Source organism: Leptinotarsa decemlineata, unplaced genomic scaffold (genome assembly GCF_025532065.1).
Source record: "Leptinotarsa decemlineata unplaced genomic scaffold, Ldec_3_MD MMD2_tig00000199_RagTag_RagTag, whole genome shotgun sequence".
NCBI lineage: Eukaryota > Metazoa > Arthropoda > Insecta > Coleoptera > Chrysomelidae > Leptinotarsa > Leptinotarsa decemlineata.
This window is the reverse complement of record NW_027412544.1, coordinates 6,530,063-6,552,913: the sequence shown is the minus strand read 5'-3', so window position 1 is coordinate 6,552,913 and position 22,851 is coordinate 6,530,063. Positions and strand designations below refer to the sequence as shown.

Sequence of the window (22,851 nt, the reverse complement as noted above, 5' to 3'; positions counted from 1 at the left end):
ATCAATTCAGGGGTTTAAATAATTACCTGAATATGACCAAATAAAATAAATATTTCGGATTATATATTTTTAATCAGTGAGGAGTTTTGACATTCTTGACGAATAGTTTCAATAAAATTTCACACATAACATTCAAAAAAGAAAAGATTTGTATATTTCATTGATGTAGCTGATAAATAGTAGAGGTAATGAATGAACTCCTTAGGGAACTCCGGTAACCGATGTATAATCATCGATGTATACCTCACTTTTGTCACCTTCGAAAATAAAATTGATTGTGTTTTGCTTCTGCAATTTCCTTTCTCATTTCATATTTCAGTATGTCCAGTCAAAGGTAATCTCGTTTTTCAGTTCATTCCAACCACTCCATTGAGTGCTGCAACAGAAATGGTTTCAATTTAGCTCCGAGATACCTTCATCCATTTTGCTTTCCTATTTCAATACCACAAGAAGACGGTTACTATTCCGAACATAGAATACAATGCATGAGTTACGTCAAATCTCTACCTGCCATTCGATCGGATTGCACTCTTGGACCCAACGAACAGGTGAGTTCGCAGATCAAATAATATATTTATTATATGTATGATTCTGATGAAAATGTTGGGAGTGTAGTATGAATGATTATAATAATAAAAATCAACTTGCTTTTGGTTTGACACCGAATGATGTAACTAGGACTCTGTCATCGAACTGGAAATATTCACAGGCTACTATGTTCAATGGCATTCAGACTAATTTACTTTTGTGGTATGCAGTAAGAAGGAATCTATCCATCAGAATGCATGGAGATTCCTGATACCAGGTGGAGCCACAAAACATGATTATTGTACTTGCCTTCAATTTCTAATCAGTGCTTCAACATTACGATCTTCGGAACTCACACAGTATTGACGAGATATTGACGTTGCACTGTGTCTTGAAGGATATCGAATTCGCTGTAGAAATGAGCCAACCCATCACATACCCTATGGCAGACACAAGCTGATACATCTGATGTAGTTATACACAAAAATCTGAGTAGACATGGACAATATAATTCTGTTAGATTGTTTGTTTTGATCACGAGATTGTCATAATTTGGCAGATAATTGCACTATACTGAAGAAAGAAGGCTGTAATCATAAGTTCTCTGCATCTATAGGGTTTACGACTTTCAGATCCAGTGATCACTCAATCCACAGTTTGATTGTTAGTATATATGTTTGGAGTTACTATCCTTAAAATCATCAGGCCGGAGAATCAATCATATGTCTAGAATTTTTGAAATAACGATCAAACCATTCCAATTTTCTTGGCATGCCATAATCCATTCACTTTGTTGGTAAACAAAAATTTCATACAGTTTCGTACTTGCTGGCTTAAAACTGCTCAAAGTAGAAAATTACAATAATTTCAGCTCTTCTTATCCACCACAACGTAACCAATATAATAATAATAATAACTGACTTGTTTGGATGCGGAGGTTCATAGTGTTCTAACAGAAGGGAATTAACACTGCCGTGTACAACGTCGTCCAATCGCGTGCTGCTGACCACCAAACAGCAATGCCTTGATAGGATACGAATGCTAGTGGCTGATAAAAAGCCACTAGTGAGGCGAACGAGAAGTATCGCATAAAATATGAGGTTCCGCGAGAAACTTTCTCGCTTATTCCAAGAGCCTTCGCGTGTTGTGGATAATCCGGCGACCGCTGATCAGGTGGAATCCTTTAGGAAGGACATCTATAAATACCCGTAGCCACTCTACTTAGACACTCCAGCCCTAGCGCAGTTCGAAGCTTTCAGCAGAGAGCTTCGAAAGCCTGAGCTCAATGAACTGCGCAACCCGATAACCCCGGATGACGTTCGAAGAGCCCTTGCAGTTTCCAAGAACTTTGCTTAACACTTATTGGTGGAAATACTATCAATTGGCCACTGCAATTTGGCCAGAATTTTCAACTCTTGGCTGGACGGAGAGAAGCTGATTCTGGATTGGTTTGTCGAGGAGCGAATCGTTCTCATCCCCAGAAGCCAATATTTGTTGATTCCTAAGAATTACAGACCGATAACATGCTTAAATGGATGTAAAGAGAACCTGCTCATCGGTAGATGTGTAACGCAGGACTCGATAAAGTATAAGCGTAACCTCTGTATAGCCTGGATCGATTACCGCAAGGCATCAGCTCATCTTGCATTTGCGCAGATGCCCTGTCGCACCCGACATAATAGTGAAATGCCTTGAACAGCTGATACTATTCTGGCAGATTCGCTTCATCATAACATCTGGTCAGGCTAGAGTCCAAACAGAGTAGGTCACTTTCAGAAGGGGTGTTTTTCAGGGCGTTTCCATCAGTCTCCTTATCTTCTGCATTTCACTATTGCCATCATCCCTTGCGCCCAGGAATAGGGGTATAACTGTGGCACCTCCGGAAACCGGAGGTACAAGGTCAACCATTTGTTTCATTTGGATGATCTTAAACTTCATGCCTCTGGAGAAAAGGATCTCAATCAGTCCTTGAGGGTGGTGGAAGAGTACTCACATGCTATCGGTTTAAAATTCGGAATAGCCAAATGTGCAATGGTCCATCTCAATGACAATGAAGATCTCTCTTCGCGGCAAATAACAGCACAAACTTCGACAGAACTTCATCGGAACTGTCGCGGAAGAAGAAAGTTGCTGCAACAAATATGCTTGCCGTTTCAATCTTACTCTACTCGTTTAGAGTAGTAAAGTGGACTCGAGAGGGGTTGTATCACCTCAATAGGAGGTGGCATCCCAATTCGTCCGTTTCAGGGTTGTACTTTCCCCGACAAACAGGGAGGCCGTGGGATTTTGAGTTCGGAGTGTCTACATGACAGAATGATACTAGAGCCTGTAAAGTCGTCAGGAGTTTGTACCTCCTTATCTGACTGGTCTGCAACCATAAGAGAGCAAGAATTGGAACATTTACTTTTATGCCAGCTGCCCGAGCAGCTGGGGAACTCGGTTAAGTTTTCGACACTGAACGAGGTGATCATAACTCCGCCACCAAGATGGAACCCGTTCAGCAAAAGACCCATATAAAAGCCGCAGAGATCACTTTACCCATGCGGCAAAACAAGAATAAGCCACGTATGTGGTATTCTTCAACGACATTGATGACCTTTCATGGTATTAGCCGGGAGAATAGTTGTTTCCTGATAGGTGTCAGACTGTCATTCCATCAACCGATAGTGTAGGCAATTTGAGACTGTTCTGAACGAATTGTTCTCTCAGATAATTTGATTTACAGCCAGTCTTCAAGATATTTTTATCAATCTACTAGCTTATATTCTGATTTCATGCACTTGACTATGTTTTTTCTTTCTCAAAATGTTCAGCAAAGCTTTATCAATAAGAACTTTTCTTTGAACAATAAAGCATATTTAATATTATGCCCCTCTACAATATGTGAAAAAAAAATTGACATTTTAAACTGGAGTATTTCAAAAAAAATGCAAAGTTGGGAAAGTTATACCGATTCATAAAAGGGGTTAAAAGTATTTGATGAACAATTATAGACCTGTTTCACTGCTTTCAATATTATCTAAATTCATTGAAGAAGTTATACATCGAAAATGATTTTATTTCCTGTCAAAAATACACTACGGGTTTCGCACCCTGTTTTATTGTGGTAAACATTTTCGAAAAATCAACATGAATATGGAATATGATCTCAAATTGATTTCAGTGTGGATACAAATTCATAAATTGAAGTTAAATTTTAATAATTTTTTTTTCGTGTAAGTACTTAAAAAAATAATACCTGATTCCGATATATATCTCTCTTTGAAACGATCGGTGATACATTATATAAAATGTATGAAGTTTTCAGAATTGCTCATTGATCATTCTCTCTCATTTGGAATTCTATGTGAATTGAAATCGTTTGTATTTATCAAATATCTGGAAATGATTTGTTTTAGGCTGATTTCTTCAAAAATTCATTATCTATTTTCAGTATGAAACACTGCAACCAAGAAATCACTTAGTCCTTGACTCCTTATTTGAAATTTGTCTTTTCATCCACTCTACAAACCATGAACCATCAATACGTTTATCGGTAAAAATTGCAGATCAATCAAGCTACCCATTATCTTGATGGTTCGCAAATATATGGAGCAACTTTCGAGAAATCTTCAAACTTGCGTACGCATGTCGATGGAAAATTAAAAGCCATAACAATACAAGGAGAAGAATATCTTCCTTTGTCGGCCAATCCCACTGAAGATTGTCAGGTTGACACAAACACATCTCTTTGCTTCATTTCCGGTGACCCAAGAGTCAATTTCCTACCACACCTCACTGTATTGCATACCTTGATTATGAGGGAACACAATAGGATAGCAAAAGAATTGGCTTCAGTAAACGGTGATTGGGATGATGAGACTACTTTTCAAGAAACCAGGAGAATTGTAATTGCAGAGTTACAACATATAACCTATAACGAATGGTTGCCTCAAGTTCTGGGTAAGTTAATTTGAATTGTGTCGAGATTATTTAGATTTTCGCATTTGAATTTTTATTAATATTAATACGAGAGTGTTCTGCAATGTTTCCGACTTAACAAAGATACAAGACATTTTTGTAGTTTTTTTTTATTTTTCAACATAGTCTCCTTATACACTTCTCCAAGCGATGTTTTTCTTTGCAAAATAGTTGTTCATGAAGGTAGTTGTCTCTTCATTTGACGTGAATCTCTATAGTCCAAGCGCTAGTTTTAGTTGAAGGAACAAAAAGAAGTCGCTTGAGGCTAGATCTGGTGAGTAAGGCGAATGGTCAAACAGTTCATGCCGTAATTCGTTGATTTTCGCCATGGCAATCGCTGAGGTGTGAGATAGTGCGTCGTCTGGGCGAAACAAGATTTTCTTTTTCTGTGAATGTGGCCGCTATTTCTCAAGTTCTGTCTTCAGCTTGTCAAATAATGATGCATAGTATGCTCTTGTAATAGTTTTTTCTTTTTGATAAAAAGCGATTGAAAAAACTTCGTGACTATCCCAAAAAACAGTCTTAATCACTTTTCCAACCGAAAAAAACGTTTTTTTTGGAGCCGGTTCTCACACTGTTTGAACTGTATTTTTGTTTCGAGCGTATACTGGTATATCCAAGTTTCATCTACAGTAATTAATCGGCGCCAAAACTCGGATTCATTGCACCTAAACTGCGCCAACAGATAGTAGGAAATGTTCATTAGAACACGTTTTTGGTCTAACATGAGCGAACGCGGTCTAAATATTGATTTATTATGTGAAAAATACGTTATTTTGACATGTTGGTAACCTCTGCTATCTCTCCCACTTCAATTCGGCTAGCACCATTTTGTGAACTTTGGCAATGTTTTCGTCAGTAGTTGCAGTTTTTGGACGTCCCGAACGTTCATCGTTTTCCAAGTTCTCACAGCCATGTTCAAATTCAGCTGCCCAAAATTTCATTACGGTAAATGATGGTGCAGATTCCCTATACACAGAATTCAACTTATCTTTGATTGGCGAAGGCGTATTGTATTTCAAAAAGAAATTTCAAAAAAAAATATTCAATGGCAGCTCGATACTCTATTTTGTCCATTAACATGAAAACACCCACATCAACTCACTCAAACAACTATTACATAACAACTGCACGTCCACTTTGAAAATTTTGTAATAGAAATATGAATATACCTACCTATATCAATTCAATTCCGTTTATTGTCCCAAAAAACAATGAATGTTTATTATAAGGGACTATAACTAACTACAAAGTATAATAAAATAACAGAAATAACATACTTTACAATAATCACATATTATATCTAGAAAAAAAATATACCAATGAAATGCAGTCAAATGATGAAATTGGTTACAGAAGGTATATGTTGAAAACGTGTAATAGAAATAAAATGCAAACTATGAAATTCCACTAATTGATTTTTCATTACAACTACCGGGAACTATTTTCCAAAACCTTATGAAAATGAAATTCATATATTGTCAACTAAAAACCTCATTCCGTTAACCTCAGTTGGTTAAAGAAAAAACAGATTTCTAAAGATTTCTTTAACAGATTTAATTTTGTTATTATAATTGAAAATTCATATTGTTCAAATTGATACAAAACTTATCAGAGGAATGTGAAAAACAATTGGAAAAGTTGCGAAACTTATTTCATAACTTAATCATAACATTTTGGAAAAACACACGGGAAAAACTTCATAGAGGAACTGCCTAAAAATAGAACGAAAAAACGTCATCAACGTCATGAGATAACCTGCGTGCGCAGCGTTATAGAACAGTGCTTTCAAAAAATTATTCTACAGCGCCATCTAGTGACGAGTTACAGAAAAATTGATAGACTAAAAACCTCTATGAAAAATTACTTATACATGTCAAGTTTCATCATGATCGGTTGAGCGATGTAGAAGTTTACCAACCAACCAACAAACATCCATTTTTATATATTAGATTAACTAGTACATTTATCAGACTCGGTAAATTAGTCTTTTATTTAGCATTGACTTGGTATGGTATAGACTATAGAATTCATGAGGTATAATCATTATTTTTATGTGGGAGGTATTATATGGTTTTATATTAACTAGTAAATTTATCAAAACCGGTATATTATTAGTATTTTATTTAGCTGTTCAGATTGACTTCGTATAGACTATACTGAACTATAACGACTATATCGAAGACCTAAGTTGCATATAATCAAACAAAGGAATAGCAGCAAGTAAGCTAGTTGTGGACAATCAAAACTAAGTCTAGAAAAATATGTCAGATATCCGACAAAAAATATGTACAAGATAGTACAAGCAACAGTGTTTACCACAGACTTGTGAGAAATAGACAATATCTACGAGATAAAAAGGAAAGTTCCGACTATTGGTAATCGTTTCTCGGAGATAAACTGTCGGATTCAAATCAGTGAACACTGTCTTGTACAGCTTGAAAATCTCCTCCGATAGGAGGAAGTGAGTTGATAGGGTATAATGAAGGCGTTGTGATTCACAAAGTTAGATCCAAACCCCCTTCTAGTAGAAATGCATGCCACAAAAAAATCGAAAAAGGTATCGCTGTGTAACTTCATCCAAATTTTCACACACCACTTAACAACCCCCTCAGCTATCATTCAATGTACTATAAATAATAATAACAATAGTATGTATTGAATTTACAACTTCAACCGAATTTTAGTTTCAATATTTCGGAGTGTTAAAGTCATCTTAACCTGATTTTTTCAGAAATGTAAATATCCACTGAAAAAATTTGTCTCTCATCAATTTCACCAAAAAATAAATAAATAAGTAATGTTACAATGTATTACTTCTCTAGATCCGAATAGTTTAGAGAAAATTCACAGCGCAGTTTACGATGAGAAAATCGATCCCAGAGTTAGCAATAGTTTTGCTACCGCTGCCTTGAGGGCGTTTATTTCTATGATTTCCGAAAATATAAGGTGAGTGAACTAACTACTGATACTGAAAATTCTCCACATTTGTCGTCTTCTCTGAGAATAACTGAAACTAAATTCTCTTGATAGAAATGTACGCCTTAGAACAAATTGATCTCTGAAAATTCAAATCTATTGAAAAATACTCTTGGAAATCTTAAATTAAGTTGAATATAACCAAAAGACAATATAATAATATAATATGAGTTTATTCATGATATTTTATAATATATATATCTACATAGAAAATGATAAACAAACTTCCAAATAAACTGATGATAAACCTTGAAAAGTGAAACTCGTGCCAAGGTAAGTCACGAAAAAAAACATATTTACATCCAATTTGATTTTATCAATGTGTGATGCTTAAAGATAGATATAAATTCACATTGTTTTTCTCCATTGTCAGGATCAAAAAGCAGTAATTGGTAACTGCATTGGTACCTAGCTTTCTGTAAATTTATCATACATATTCAAAATTTTGTTGTAGTAAAAACATATAGACTGGATAATGTCATTTTGTGAAAATATTGAGGAACATTTTTTTTTATAAAGACCATCTGTGAAATGTGTTTCACATCATCCACCCCTCAATACTTGAAAGATGTTAGATTTCAACCCAAACCTTGAAAGTTCAAAATATAGAAAAAGAAATGGGTGTATCCTCGTTCTATAGGCCATATTAGTGAGGTTAGGACAAAAATTTTCATGACGATTTGTCATGTTTGAAAAATATTTCTCAACATTTCCTTCATGTATTCTTTAAAACAGTGACATTTTTACAAGTGATGTCAATTCTTTTTTAGCCTTGTTCATGAATCACGAGATTCTTCTTCCACTCTAAGACTACATGAGCATTTCAACAAACCAGAAATTATTCTGAGACCTCAAATATTTGACTCGCTCCTCAGAGGATCCGCAACGCAGATAGCTGGAAGTATAGATATGAACTATACAGAAGATGTAAGTTTTAATCAGAAAGTAGTAGCAACTAGCCGAACTTTTCCAGAATAATTCATAATGAAAAATATTGAATTGAATTGGTGCAATTTTCACACTCTATGATAATATTGATACTAATAATGTTAATATTGATAAGTCATCATAATAATAATAATAAGTCATCAGAAGTTCGGATCCCTTTCTCTGCATGGTCCGGGACCATAGGAAAACCGCAGAGATAGTTTTACTCCTGCGGCAACACAAGGATAAACCAATGCATGGGGTTTTCTTCAACAACATTGACGACCTCAGCAAATCAAAGCGCCTGACCTTCGCATTTTTCAAATCGAGTGCGCCGAAGTGTGAAACTAAGGGGTTCATCATGGCCTGCCAGGATGATGTCTTCAACACCTTAGTCTACCGTAGTTGCATGATGGGTATAGAGGTTCCTGACACAAGGTGCAGGGCCTGCCGCGAGGCGCCTGGGACCTTGATGCACCTGCTGTCAGCATGTCCAGCATATGTGGTCCAGCCTATATATGGATATAGGCAATGGAGACATAACGCGCCCCTGATAATGCTTTATCACCACCTACGGTACTTTTACGGTATTGACGAGACACCGGTGTTGCCCTACTTTCCGAGAGATATTGAATCCGTTGTAGGGAACGAGAAGTGTCGCATTTATAGAAATTATTCGTTCTTCATCCTCAGGCTTATACAAGCTAATAGCCCTGATATAGTTCTTCGCGACTAACAAAGCAAGACGATATTCGTCATGGTGTTTTCACCTCCTGGCGAAACGAATATCGTCCGAAAAAAGGAAAAAAACCGGATAGAATATCGAGATTCTCTCTTCGAACTCCACAGACCACTCTGTCGAAATGGTTGTTTCGATTATTGCCACACTGAGGCAGAAATCTTAACCGAACAAATGATTCTCAGACCCAATGATCACTTACCTCATGGTGTGGGGAGTAGTCATTGTTTGATAATGCTGGCACGCCCCCCGGAATGTATCAGGGCTTCGAACGATAGAGCCCGACCAATGCAACCTTTGGGAAAATAATAATAATAATACCCCTTGGTGGAGTTTTTGGACCTTAACGTAATAGAGAGGTGTCTTTTGGAAACCTGGTACACTCAGTTGTAGTTAGCCTTGCTGCGGTATGGGAGCACTGCTGTAATTGACCGTTATTATTCTGCCCTACTCATGGGAATCATATGTCAGGTGATCTTTCTCTGTTCTCAGGTGGTAGGGGACCACCCGAAATTCTCCTAGCTGAAAATGCTAGGGTAGAGATGGAGGTTATTCCCCGGTTCTCGCTAGTGAAAATCACCGAAGACGGCGTGGCAAATTTCTAAAAAATTAGCTCTTTTATAATTTCCAAAGCTATGTTTGGTCTTATAGATGAAGGCAAATGTATGAAAAAAATGAAAGATGTAATACTGATCCAAACGAAAAAAGACAACCAAACAAAAGGTTGATAGAGGTGACAAGATTCATAGAACTGGATGTCAAAGTTGAAGCTCATTCCATTTGAACATATTAGTTATTTTGGTAAATACCTGATGAATTGCACAACGGAGGAAATTTTGGGCGAACTTGGGATAACCCAAGTGAGACGTTTGAAAAGAGATGCAAAAATTAAAAAAATTCCAAGCAATGTATACTTACCTTCAACACGCCCCAACTCCCTACCTATATCATTGTAGCTTACTACAGATTGAAGAGTTGACCATACATTTCTCCTTCGGTCCGCTGCTTCAACTGCCAATTCTTTGACTATATGATCATCAATCATCGATGATATTGTTAGTACTAACTATCGAAAAGTCGTGAAACATCTTGGTTCGTCTTTTTTTTTAATCGTTTTCCTTCATTTGTATATTATCAACATTTTACTTATTTTAATATTTTTTTCATACCTATTTGAATAATTTTTTATATTTCCTTACATTTTTTTAGCGCTCATTAGATAATTGTCGTACTAGTGATTTCAAATTCTTATGTGATTCACCTTTACTTACATTTCAAAACTTGTTAAAATAGAAATCTGCACCTGTAACACTGAATATGTAACGACCTAGCGAAAAAATAAACATATAAGTTATTATTACCAACTTTTAGCCTGTACAATTTATTCATTTAAACACTTCGATATTTGGCATTTAATTAGTTGTAGAAACCAGTATTTGGTGTAGTATAAAAACTGTCAAATATACACCTTGTCAAATCTAGGAAGCGACTTGTAACATATCTCCATCTGCATACACTACTGACAGAGAACACATTGGGATAGTAAAGGATGAAATCTACCGTGTGACTTGGTGCGCCTATTTGGGTTTTAGAGTGGCCTGAGAGTACAGCCCTCGCCGCAAGTAGCAATAATGGTTGATGGTTTTTTGATTGATAGTCAATTATTTGTTTAGTATGATAATGTGGTATTTACGTAATTGAATATAAATGAGTTTATTTTTCAGCAGTCGGTATTGCATTTGATTTCGGGTTTATTAAGGAAAGGTAGAAATACCTATTCTTAAAATGTAATTTATTTGGGTTGAAGATTAAATTTCAGAATGAAAATTTCTTGGGAAACGTTATATTTACTGGGGTGAATGAATCTAAAAAATAATATTAATAGAGTTATGATCAAAAAATTGCAATGGTTCAACTCCAGACAGATCGGAATCCTCGTGGTACTGTCGTTGTCACTATCACCTTGAACATTTATAATATTTTTGTCTATTGTGAAATCAAGAGCAAGTTCCTTCGAAGCATAAAATTCTTAGAAAAGTTTAGCGTGTTCGCAACGTTTTCTCCGCTGCTCTTGAGAAAACGAAGTGAAGAATTCGTTCATAAACTCTCAACTCAAACTCTCACATATTCATTAGCCACATATTGTTTCAGTGATGCCCATACTAATTCTATTGGGTTCAAATCTGGATGATAAAGAGGCAATCTGTATACAGTATGTCCATGATTTTCCATAATCCTATAAATTTCATACAACTTGAATCTTGGTTTTTGGTTTTTAATAATGGAATAGAGATAAATTTCCACCATATCTTCCATGAAATTAATGTTCCGTCGTCCTAAACATTTTCTCATCTCATCTTTCCTCGAGGACATGTTTGGGCACTTTTCATACTGAACATTGTGGTATGAGGCATTGTCTATAACCAAAGGGCTTTCTACTGGAAGATTGGGAAGTGCCATTTCTTACAAACACTTTTTGTATTTGTCGTAATTCATTATGCTATGATAGTCGCATTTTGTGTTGGATTTGAATTTTAGATATGAATTTTTCACAAATCTATTTTCTCCTCCTGCACTCACAATTATAAGTATCTGCCCTTTTGAAATTGGTGCATTCAAATCATCATTCCAACTCTTTTCATGTGTATGTGAAACATGAATATATGTTTCATCCATATAAATTATTGTTCTGAGTAAATTTCTTCGCAACTGCTGAATTGCCGGTTTTTCCATGAGCAATTTTCTATTTTTTTTCTTTCCTCCATCTGAACCCCATTTCTTTCATCACTTTTCTTACTCATAAGATCCCTTGTAACAATTTTCGTCAACGAATTTTTTATGTATGCGGTGTAAGGTGGGAATTTTTTTCAGTAATGTATCAATTGATTATATATCGACGAAGAAAGCCCTTGTCGAAATCATCAAAATCAGATTTTCATGTTTTCTATGCATTTTTTATTAGGCGTTAAAAAAAACGATGACCCACCATTTTCAATTGTTTTCATTTCACGAGCTATTCTTTTAATGTTACCCAAACTCACACCCGCCGCTTTTGCACAACGCTCTTAAATTTTTTTGGGTGATGCTCATGTCATTATCAGCTTCCTGTTGCATGAAAAAAAGTACATTAACAATCACTTCTCCCGCTTGACCACACACAACTTTTCGTTTCAATTTCGACAAGAATACCATTTTCTTAGAGCACATACTTTTGTCGTGTACTATACTTCACCGAAGTGGACACTACAAGATTGTCGTCAATACTGAGCTCCGATCATCTTCAAGGGTTTTCTACCAAGCGCATCTTAGGGGAGGTCCTAAGCCGAGACTTTGAAGTCGCTTCTTAGATTTGACAAGATGTACGTTATCAGTAGGTGTCAAAATCTAAATAATTGCTGACGACTAAGTTCTATATAGCTATCTCTCTTCGATGTACTGAGTGTAAGCCCTGATCAGACGCAAAACAACTTTACGTTTTCTTATTCCACTTACAAAAGAAAAGGATGCTATATAAAGGTATTTCTTTTATCGCATATTTTATTGATGACATTCACATTTTGGAAAGTGATATTATCAATTGTAATGCATGCGCAAACTATTTTTCGTTTTCCCTACTTCACTCTCAGTGTTTCGTTTTACCGTTCCATAAGTAAATGAATGACAAAATATTCCATTTGAATATTTAACGTATCATATTCTAAAAAGGGACTCACTACAAGCTTCAACTCTCGACATTCTCAATTCATTCTAATCGATAGTCTTCACAGAGGATTTAGTGATCATGTGGTGATTTTGTAACAGCGGAAACTGACGTAGTTACCTACCAATTTATCCCACTCTAAGACATGATCTGATAATTAACTTCAACTGACAACCCATTTCCTCTTTCAGTTAAGGTAACTACCAAATAACTATCAGTTGAGAGTTAATCAACACTTGAAAAACCATATTTTGAAATTAATTTCAGTTAAATCTGATTCTCAATCAACTATTGATTTTAAATCGAGACCTAGCTGCTTTACATTATTAATATTTCAATCGTTTCACAGGTGATCAACAGATATTCAGCCAATGGATCCTACGGTTATGATGTACTCAGCTTAGACATCCAAAGAGGTCGTGACCATGGGTTACCCAGTTATAACGATTTCAGACGTCTATGTGGGCTTATTGAGCTGAGCAGTTTTGTAGAAAACGCAGATCATATAGGCCAAAAGGTAGGTGGATGAAATGAATATTGTTTCGCCGTCCTATGAAAATTAAACTCATATAAGTAATTATAATTAAAATAATTAAACAAGCCTTCAGCTTTCTATTCTACTTTTCTTACACTCACTTTACTACTCACCACCCACTATTCCCACACTAAAATCCACAATGCCGAAAATTACTTTTCTACAACGTCTAGTCTAGGCGTTTGTCTGGTCCTGAAGAAGTGCCCGTCATCGTAATTAAAAAGTGCGCCAATGAACTCACACCAGTATTTTGCAGAAAGGGGTTTTTCCTTCTTGTTGAAAGATTGCTCGCGTTCAGCCTATTACCAAAAAGGGCAAGAAAAATCTTCCAAATAACCATGGATCATTTATGATGCCCTGTTTTGGAAACTTTGGAATAGTAATGAATATTACTGGAGTTTCTTTCCCAACACCAAATCGTTATTTTTAACACCTCGACATATGTTTCGATCACCAAGTGATCATCTTCAAGATTAAACTGTTTAATCAGTTTAATCTTCCTTCCAACAGGCGACCTTCTATGGTCTTCGATCGTGTGTGGCATGAGAGTCTGCTGGCTAAGCTTCAATGCTATGGTTTGTCGGATCATTTTTATGTATGGCTCTCCAGCTTCCTGAAAGAACGTTCCCTGCAAGTCGCCATCAATGGATATCTCGAATATGTTTATCATCAACGCTGGTGTTCTCCAGGGATCCATATTGTTTCCAACCTTCTCATTATTGCATATCAACAACTCATTGGAAAAAACAAGAATTCAATATTTTGCTTTACTACACACTTTTACCGACAGCAGGAGATTGCATATCATAATGAGGATCTAGAGGTAATTTCGAATTGGGGTGAAAGTAACCAGGTTCAATTCGATGCCATAATGACACCAATAAATAATATGTCTTGACACAATCATGTTGCTAAAATTGTAAAGACTGCTTCTCAAAAGCTTGGAACACTGTTCCGAACCAGAAGACTGTACACATCCCAGCAACTTTTGATGCTTTATCAAGCTCAGATCAGACCTTCTTTGGAGTATAATTCTCATGCATGGAGCTCCGCCCCTAAGCATACCTTGAAACTGCTGGATTCCATCCAGAAAATTGCCATCCGCCTGATTGAAGACACAAACATTACTTGCAACCTTGATAGTCTGGAACATCGAAGAAAAGTTGGAGTTTTGTCTCACTTTTATGAAGACTTTCACGGAAGGTGTTCAAGTGATTTGGTATATTTGATACCACTAAGAGCGGTACATATCTGAAATACGCGACTGACTGTGACTGCTCATCGAACTTCACTGTTTATGAAATCTGTCACTTGGAGAACTGCGTTCCTGAGAACGTTTTTTCAAATCAATTTAACTTCAGCGATGAAAATCCAACGTGAATCGTTACTTTCGCATAGGCACCGCTCTAAGAGCGTCTCAAGGATTTTCCTGTAGTGCTTGTGTTTTCTTTGAAGAAAAATTGATCTGTCCTTTTCAATCCTTTTTTTCTCCGTCCCCTCCTTGTCTTTTCGTTTCTTTTTTCTTTTTCTTGCACGCCCTTCATTCATGCCGTTATCTCGTTGTAATTATTTTCAATGGTATTCATCATACAAAATGAATATGCTTGCAACTTTTTTCAGAACCCAATGTTACATTCATACGTAGGTTCTTAATGTATAATGCACGTTTTGGAATTCAATAAATCTGTTTAACAATGTTTTAATAAACTCTATACTTCAATTATTATAAGGTCGAATTGGAATCTCTAGCGTAGAATAAATCCAAAACAATAACCTCTCCGAAACACCAAAACTGCAACACTTCTCTAGACGCACGTTTCACCAACCAAGTTGACGTCTTCAGGAGAAGTAGAATAATTCCTGAATCTTAACCTAGCATATTCATATCTAACTTGATATAATCTCACTTTCATAGTTTTCAGTATGCTATTTCGAAACTTTCTAAAGCTCCCAAAAATCCCAAAAAATTAACACTACCTGCCTAATACGGTGCATTTTTTTTCAGTTTGGCCAATTATTATCCACACTTATGTTCTTATTTTTATCTACCTGAATATATCTTTGTTTTTTAGAGTAATATGTAGTTTTAACATTGAATATTCATTCTCGAGCTATTTGTTTCATTGTTGGAAGTTTACTGAGATCTATTCGATCAAAGGCCAATTTTGAATGTTAGAAGTTGACAATTTTTTAACACTTTGTAACAGTTGTGCCTTCTTTCATTTTTCAATTAAATTTTTCAAACATTATAATCGCAACTTAACTATCCTATAGGTTTAACAGTATTTTGAGCTTCAGGCTATTGGGCACAGTGGTCTTTCAGAAAACGCATCACCGATGCTATTTTCTTAATTGAATGAAAATTTGCTGACGCAACTATAAATGATGGGTATCACTGTGAGTCTTTGAGCGACATAAAATATCATGAATTTAAAAAAGTTGTGGATTCATTTTGAAGGAATTCTTATATACAATACAATTTAACCAATTTGAAAGTAATGTCATAAATTGGTAACATTTATCTTGGCACTACAATATATCCTTTTATTTAATGCATGTACTTATTTGAAGACAAACCATAAAAATTTCTTTGTTCTTTCATGTCGGTAGTTCTTTCAATCCAAAAATTCTACGGATTTTGTATACTTCATCAGTAAGATTACAGAATCACTAAGGTGTTGCTTCTGGCAACGTACCTAAATATTCATCTGCAAGGAAACCGAGTTGTCCAGCATCAACCTGTCAATTATATATATAGAACACGTTAATCACACGTTAAACGGTAAGACCTCGGTAATATTTAACTCGCACAAGTTTCGACTTCTGAGGGTTGTCGTTCGTAGGGGTGCGACAGCTGGTTAATGGAAAAAAAAAATTTAAACAGAATTTTTCAAATAATATCTGCCATCTGAGCATGCCACACCAATCATTTGGAAACATAGAATGATTAAACAAGTTAACAATATTTTTTAAAGATAGACTCATCTTCACAAGGAAGTTTACATCACGTTTGAAATGATACTGAAATATCGTCAAAAATCAATAATAACAATATTTTTCAAAACTATCTTTTATTTACATGCTCCAAAAGGCAAAAAATGAACTTAAAATTAACTCCAAAATCCAAAAGTTTACCTGAATATAGCACAATTTATATAATATAAAAGCTTGCTTTGAGGTCTATAAAAACATATAATTTTATTCTAACAATTACCAAAGTTAAGATGAAGTTACATATCTAGGAATATAGGAATCGCTCGTTAAAAAGCGAGACCTCATCACTTTTGGGGGTTGTCGTTAGTAGAGGGGCAAGTATCTTGGCATTGTTCTTGATATAAAACTCACCTGGAACGCTCACTTGGAAAAAGTTGCACACAAAGCCAGACTGTTCCTATGGACAAGTCGAAGGATTTGTGGTAAAACTTGGGGTTTAGGTCCCAAACAAATCCGTTGGATTTATGTGATGATTGTCAGTACCACACCGTCGGCGGCCATGGAGATCCTTCTAGATCTACCTCACCCCCAAATTTTTTTAGAGAGAGCGGCTAGATGGACTGCATATAGATTTGTGCACATTCCCAATTGCATAAATCAATTCAATATAGAGTGCAACAGACTGTTGGTTGACACCTGTCAACCTGTCAACCTGTCCACCTGTCAACTATGAACTGCCTTATAAAGTACTGTTCCCGAGTAGAGAAGACTGGATACTCCGGGAGAAGATAATATTAAGAGCAGATAGTTGTTGTTTCACAGATAGATCAAACACTCCTTCCGATTCTGATGCAGATGTTTTCAGTCGTAGACCCAGGACAAGGATATCAACTTGCCTGGGAACCTGTATTTCAAGCGGAAATTTACGTTATTGAATTGTGTGCGGAGAGATTGGAAGAATCCAACCTCATACATAAGTCAATAAAAATATTCTCGGACAGTCAAGCGACGTTGGAAACTATTGGCTCCTACCGAGCAACGTCTAAATTGGTAGCAAATTGCCAAATTGTCCAGAGATAATCTGTGTCAGTCTCTGGACTATAGATTCCTGGCCATACTGGCCTGGAAGGCAATGAGGCTGCTGACTCCTTTGCAACGAAGGGTGCGACAAGCAGCTTCATCGGGCCAGAACCTATCATTGGCATCGATTTAGGCTTTGCCAAACAAATATTGAACACCTGGATGACAAAAAGATTTAGGGACTTCTGGCAGAATCTTCCAGGATTGGCTCACTCCAAGACGTTTATTCGCCCTTCGACGCTTGATACCCAATAGTTGTTGGACTACAGTAGGGATGAACTACGATGTCTAACAGGCCTTCTTACAGGTCACTGTCATTTGAATCATCATATGCAGAGACTCGGACTGTCGAAAGACAGTGTGTGTCGCCTCTGTTTGGAAAATGATGGAACAGCTGAGCACATACTTCGTGCCTGCGCCGCTGGGGACCAAATCAAGTTTTTAGAGTTCGGCAGAGCCGTACTCGTACCATCTGACCTGAAAGACCAATCACCATAAAAACTAATCAGCTTCGTCAAGAAGCTGGGTTTATTTGGTCGAGTGTGAATAGGTTTGAGCCACAATAAACCCTTACGGGTTGCGGTGGGGGCTCGAATAGACCCACTCACGTTGAACCTAACCTAACCTTGTAGGGGAACAACAGCTGCTAAATTGAAAAAACAGATTTCAACAGAAACAGATTATCCTTTATCTACACAAGTGAATCTCGCAACAAGCTTCATTTATATTACATAAATTGTGTAACGTAATAAAATTATGAGTTTCATGAGTTTAAAATGTCAAAATTTATTTTCTTCTTTTTGAAGCATATAAATAAAAAATGGTTTAAAAAAATGTTTTTTACTATTTATCCATTTTTAGTTATTGCTAGACATGTTATTTAGTCTGTTAATTTTAATTAATGCGTCATTGCTATATGGTCGAACCCTACAAGCAATTTCTACCCTTTACCGAGTATGGTGACTAATTTTTTTTCACGATTCCAATTTTTTTTTTAACCCGTTCATTTGATGTCCATATAATCACGGTGGACCAGCCTACCCAAGCTAAGGTATAAGGAATCATGCCGACAGCTGAATGGCCGCAGGGTGGCTGGGGATGAACAGAAATGTCCACCCCAATCTACCGCTTGGAATGAGGCTGGACATAGCAAATCACCACAGCAAGGGCACTTCCTGCAGCGGGCGCCAAGAGCTCCGCCTTAAATTAAGGCAAGGAACCGCCTGCTCCTGCAGGAAAACTCCCTCACTTGTGAACCACCACGGAGGGAACCCCAAGAAGGTTGAAGAAGTCGTGCATCGACAGTAATATCGCTGCACCTTCCAAAAGCTTCGCAAAGACCACCGTGAGACACCTCAAGGTTGCCAAAGAGAGTGTGTGTTCGGCGAGTCTTGGCCTACACCTGCCAATATTAAGGAGATGTCTCCTAGTGGCCTGTTCACCTTCCCGGAAAGGACAGGATGGACGATGACCTAGGAGGACAACTCCTCGGGAGGGTGTACAATGGGTCACATGTGGCCTAAGTGCTGTGAGTCTACACTCACCCTCCCTATTCTATAGATACAAGAATCATGGTTCGCTATCTTTGGTGGTTACAGGTTGGAAACTGAGTTTCAGAAGAATTAGATAGAAAAATGTCCTGAATGAATTGAAAGGAGTATATTTTCGGTAGAGAATAATTTTTGGGAAAGAAAGGTTTTGGCTTTCTACTTCTCCTTATTTATACAAAAAATGTGGGAATCTTTCAAAGAAAGAAAGGAAGCAAGAAAAAAAATAACTCTATACAATCATGCAACCATGGTCTACCGATAAGAATGAGGGTTTGGTTCAATTTTATTCTATTTAGTACATTTTATTTTCAAATCTACTACATTTCAGAAACGGCAGCACTACAACTATGGGAATTGTTTGCTCGCTTGACTTAGATTCACCATGGGCGTTAATAATACGTTGGCAATTGCACGACTCCAGTCCGTTCGATTATCCATGCTACCGGAAAAGTTTTTTGAATTACAGTTGGACTCAATTTGTACACATTCCACAAACTAATGAAAACGAAACGATGTGGTTACTGCTCCACTGAACAATTGCCTTTATTGTTGAAATTCATTAATTTTGAAATCCCCATGTTACAATTTTGTGTCAATTTCATGAAATTTATCAGCACTCCATTAATCAATTCATAACAACATTTTTATGTTCCATTTTCAACTACAATATCTGACAATTTAATTTTTCCAGTATGCGGGGCCTCAGACAGAGACATTCTCAATTCGAGATTAAAATTTGTATATACTGTGAAATTTGAAGTGACTACAATGTATTAGTTGTGAAAACACTGTAAGTGTAAGAACACTGGACTTCTCTGGTCTATGAAACCGAATATGTGAAACATGTTCCTTGTAGCGAACTATCATAGTCCGCTTAGTTTGACCGACATACTTTTCATCGCAATCCTTACAGCTTATTTCATATATCCCAGACTTTTCCTCTTCCGTAATTTTGTCTTTCGGTTTACCCCACAGTTGATGAAGTGTACAAACAGTTTTGAAAGCCACTTTCATATTCAATTTTTCATAAACTTGAACCAAAATCCATATATATATATATATATATATATATATATATATATACTATATATATATACTACTTGAAAACTACTGCAGAATGGTATGTCGCATGTCTCTCGAAATCCATTTCTTGCACTCCCATTTAAATTTTTTCCCAGAAAATTTGGGTGCTGTCAGTGACGAACAAGGAGAAAGGTTCCACCAAGATATACTGACAATGAAGCAACGTTACCAAGGCAGATGGGATGCAGCAATTATGGGGGATTATTGTTGGTTCCTTATGAGGGAAAACGGTGAAGCATATAAAACGAAAGTCAACATTTGCAAAAAGGTTATGCACAAAAGACTTCATTTGTATGTTTTTTCATGTGTATTGTAAATTAAAGTCTGTTATCCTCAAAATATATTGTTTTTTCTTGTTTTGATCTTATATTTCCCTATAATATGTGAACACTTGTATAAAACAAAAATAACTATAACTCAAAATCTTTACGTCATGGAAAATGTTTTATGTTGAAGTCGCATTCAGGATGCTTCAAACGCTCATCTATACCCAGTATAATATTATTCGCTTCTTTTTTTATTTGTTGGCTAAAGATATTAACAGGACCACTTGGACCATTCAATCACAAACCAGATATAAGATGAGAAAAATGGTTATTCATTGAAGTGTCTCGTTCAACACTTATTCAAAGAACCGATAACATTCCGTTGAATGAAATCAGAATACCGAATCATGCATTTTTATTTGTGCTGAATCTGTCTGATTCATTCATTCCCATTTTTATTATATTTGCATATATGTATGTAAAATGTGAAATTAAATTCCTTGTTTAAATATGGTAATCATAATTTTTATTATTTCACAGAACCTAAAAGCTTTGCAAAAACTTTACTCACATCCCAACGACGTGGACCTAATTATTGGCGGCCTGATGGAAGAACCCAAACCCTTACTGGGTCCAACTTTCTCCTGTATCATCGAAGATCAAATGATTCGTTCCAAAAAAGGAGATCGATACTTCTACACCAATCAGGACCAACCTAATGCTTTCAGCGATCTACAGTTGAAAGAGATCCAGAAAGTGTCGCTTGCTAGAATAATTTGCGACAATGCGAAAGAAATAGAATCGATGCAACCTAATGTGTTTGAGAAGATTGGTGAGAGGTAAGTTGTTAGAAGTTGTGGGTCACTTACTGAAATTTAATTGAAATTTAGGTTATGTCATATTGAATTGATAATTTTTCAATTAATTCAGTACAGTGTGTTCAATATTTGAAGGTGTATATGAAAATATCATGAAGCTGAAATGGTATTAAAAAGAATACATATTTTTCAAATTCGAGTTTCTGCATGGCGATCTCTTAAAAGTATAAGATAGAGAATCGGTAAAATTGAGGCAAAAATTACCCATTCCAGAGTAATATCGAATGGGATTGAAATGGGTGGAAATTTTTATCGTCCCCCTTTCGAAGGGCATCCCTCACCAAAGGAGCGTCCAGAAAGGATTACCAGTTGACAAAAAATGTTTACAGAAGATTGATTCAATTCGCCTTGAACGAATTTCAATGAAAGAAGTCGTCCTACCAAACGGAATTTATCCAGTGTTATTGCAGAACTTCATACTAAAATCTGGGAAATTAGGACAGGATTTAGCAAAGGTTTTGGAATCAATCAGTGTCATATCATTTGTATGGACAGCATTGGAAAAACTATTCAACAGACATATTGGTGGAACTGGTTAACAAACCACTGCATGGAAACCAATATACGTAGTACAGGTCAGTTATGTCTGGTCACGGAAAGAAACAGAATATGCTTTCAAAAACAAAGAAGTTTGTTCAGCTGCTTCTTTGGAAATTGAAGGATTCGTTTCCACTGTTTTGGAACCTTGTAATGGATTAGGACCTCTAAAACTTCAAGTTATAAAGTTACGTCGGGGGTGGTTAGTTATATGAGAGTGATACTAGATCACAGACTGACCTGAAACCAACATTTAGAAAGAGTAGGGAAAGATAAGGATGCTGCCCCAGAGCTGGCCCAACACATTTACGAAAATACATTGAGATTGGAACCAGGCATGATGTATTGATTATACCCAACAGTGGTTGAGTGCATGTAACATAACATGTTATAGATATTATATATATATGGTCTAGTATCTAGAGATAAAGAAACGACCGCTTTGAACAGACTAAGCAGGGTACAAAGACTTGTTTTTTGGATTCAGAGAAAACTACACCAAATAACAGCCATGGAGATAGTCCTAAATCTTCCCTTTCCAATCTTTTAATAATGGGGGAAGGATAATGAGTCAATTCAGGATGAAGTTAAGATACAAGGGATCGGGTAAAACAGAAATTTCGGGGAAACGAACGTGCGATACCAATTTCTCACAGACAAAATCACAAACCGCAAAGAGTTGAGACTTAACAAACGGGTCCAGAACTGAATGTTGGACGGAAACTGAAATTCATCATGTGAAGAGAAATTTATATTACAACAACCCGGTTACAATTACCCGCTACCCGCTCTGATCAATTAATTAATGACAAGTTTGACTCAAAACAAAACAGCTGAAGATTATACTAAAAGTAACGGAACACTTCGTAATTATCCGTTACTCCAATCAGATATTATTACTGAAAATAAGTTGTATACATTTCACAAACGTTGAAGCTAGGAGAGAATAATAATGAATAATTTTTTTCAGGAATAATCTGGTACCCTGTGACAGTGAGTATATACCAAAAATGAGTCTCGTACCATGGATGGACAACAGAGAGAGATATTATAATTGATACGGCAAAAAAATGTGTAAATTGTTTCATAATCTTCTCAGATCAAATTTAAATATAAATAATTCTCTTGTCAATAAATTGATGGGTGTAGCCGTTA

The 22,851-nt window shown here is 36.2% G+C and overlaps 1 protein-coding gene across 2 annotated transcripts in view; it reads left to right on the top strand.

Annotated features, from left to right (window-relative positions):
- The window catches only part of LOC111514949 (salivary peroxidase/catechol oxidase), a 55,904-nt gene extending 33,053 nt beyond the window's left edge, over positions 1 to 22,851 (top strand). For both annotated transcript variants that reach the window (XM_074172859.1, XM_074172858.1), the window contains 7 exons: positions 352 to 548; positions 4,077 to 4,470; positions 7,314 to 7,437; positions 8,238 to 8,394; positions 13,183 to 13,350; positions 20,822 to 21,120; positions 22,667 to 22,851. In XM_074172859.1, coding sequence (XP_074028960.1) covers positions 352 to 548; positions 4,077 to 4,470; positions 7,314 to 7,437; positions 8,238 to 8,394; positions 13,183 to 13,350; positions 20,822 to 21,120; positions 22,667 to 22,754 — 1,427 coding nt within the window. In that variant the 3' untranslated portion in view covers positions 22,755 to 22,851. The remainder of the gene's footprint in view (positions 1 to 351; positions 549 to 4,076; positions 4,471 to 7,313; positions 7,438 to 8,237; positions 8,395 to 13,182; positions 13,351 to 20,821; positions 21,121 to 22,666) is intronic.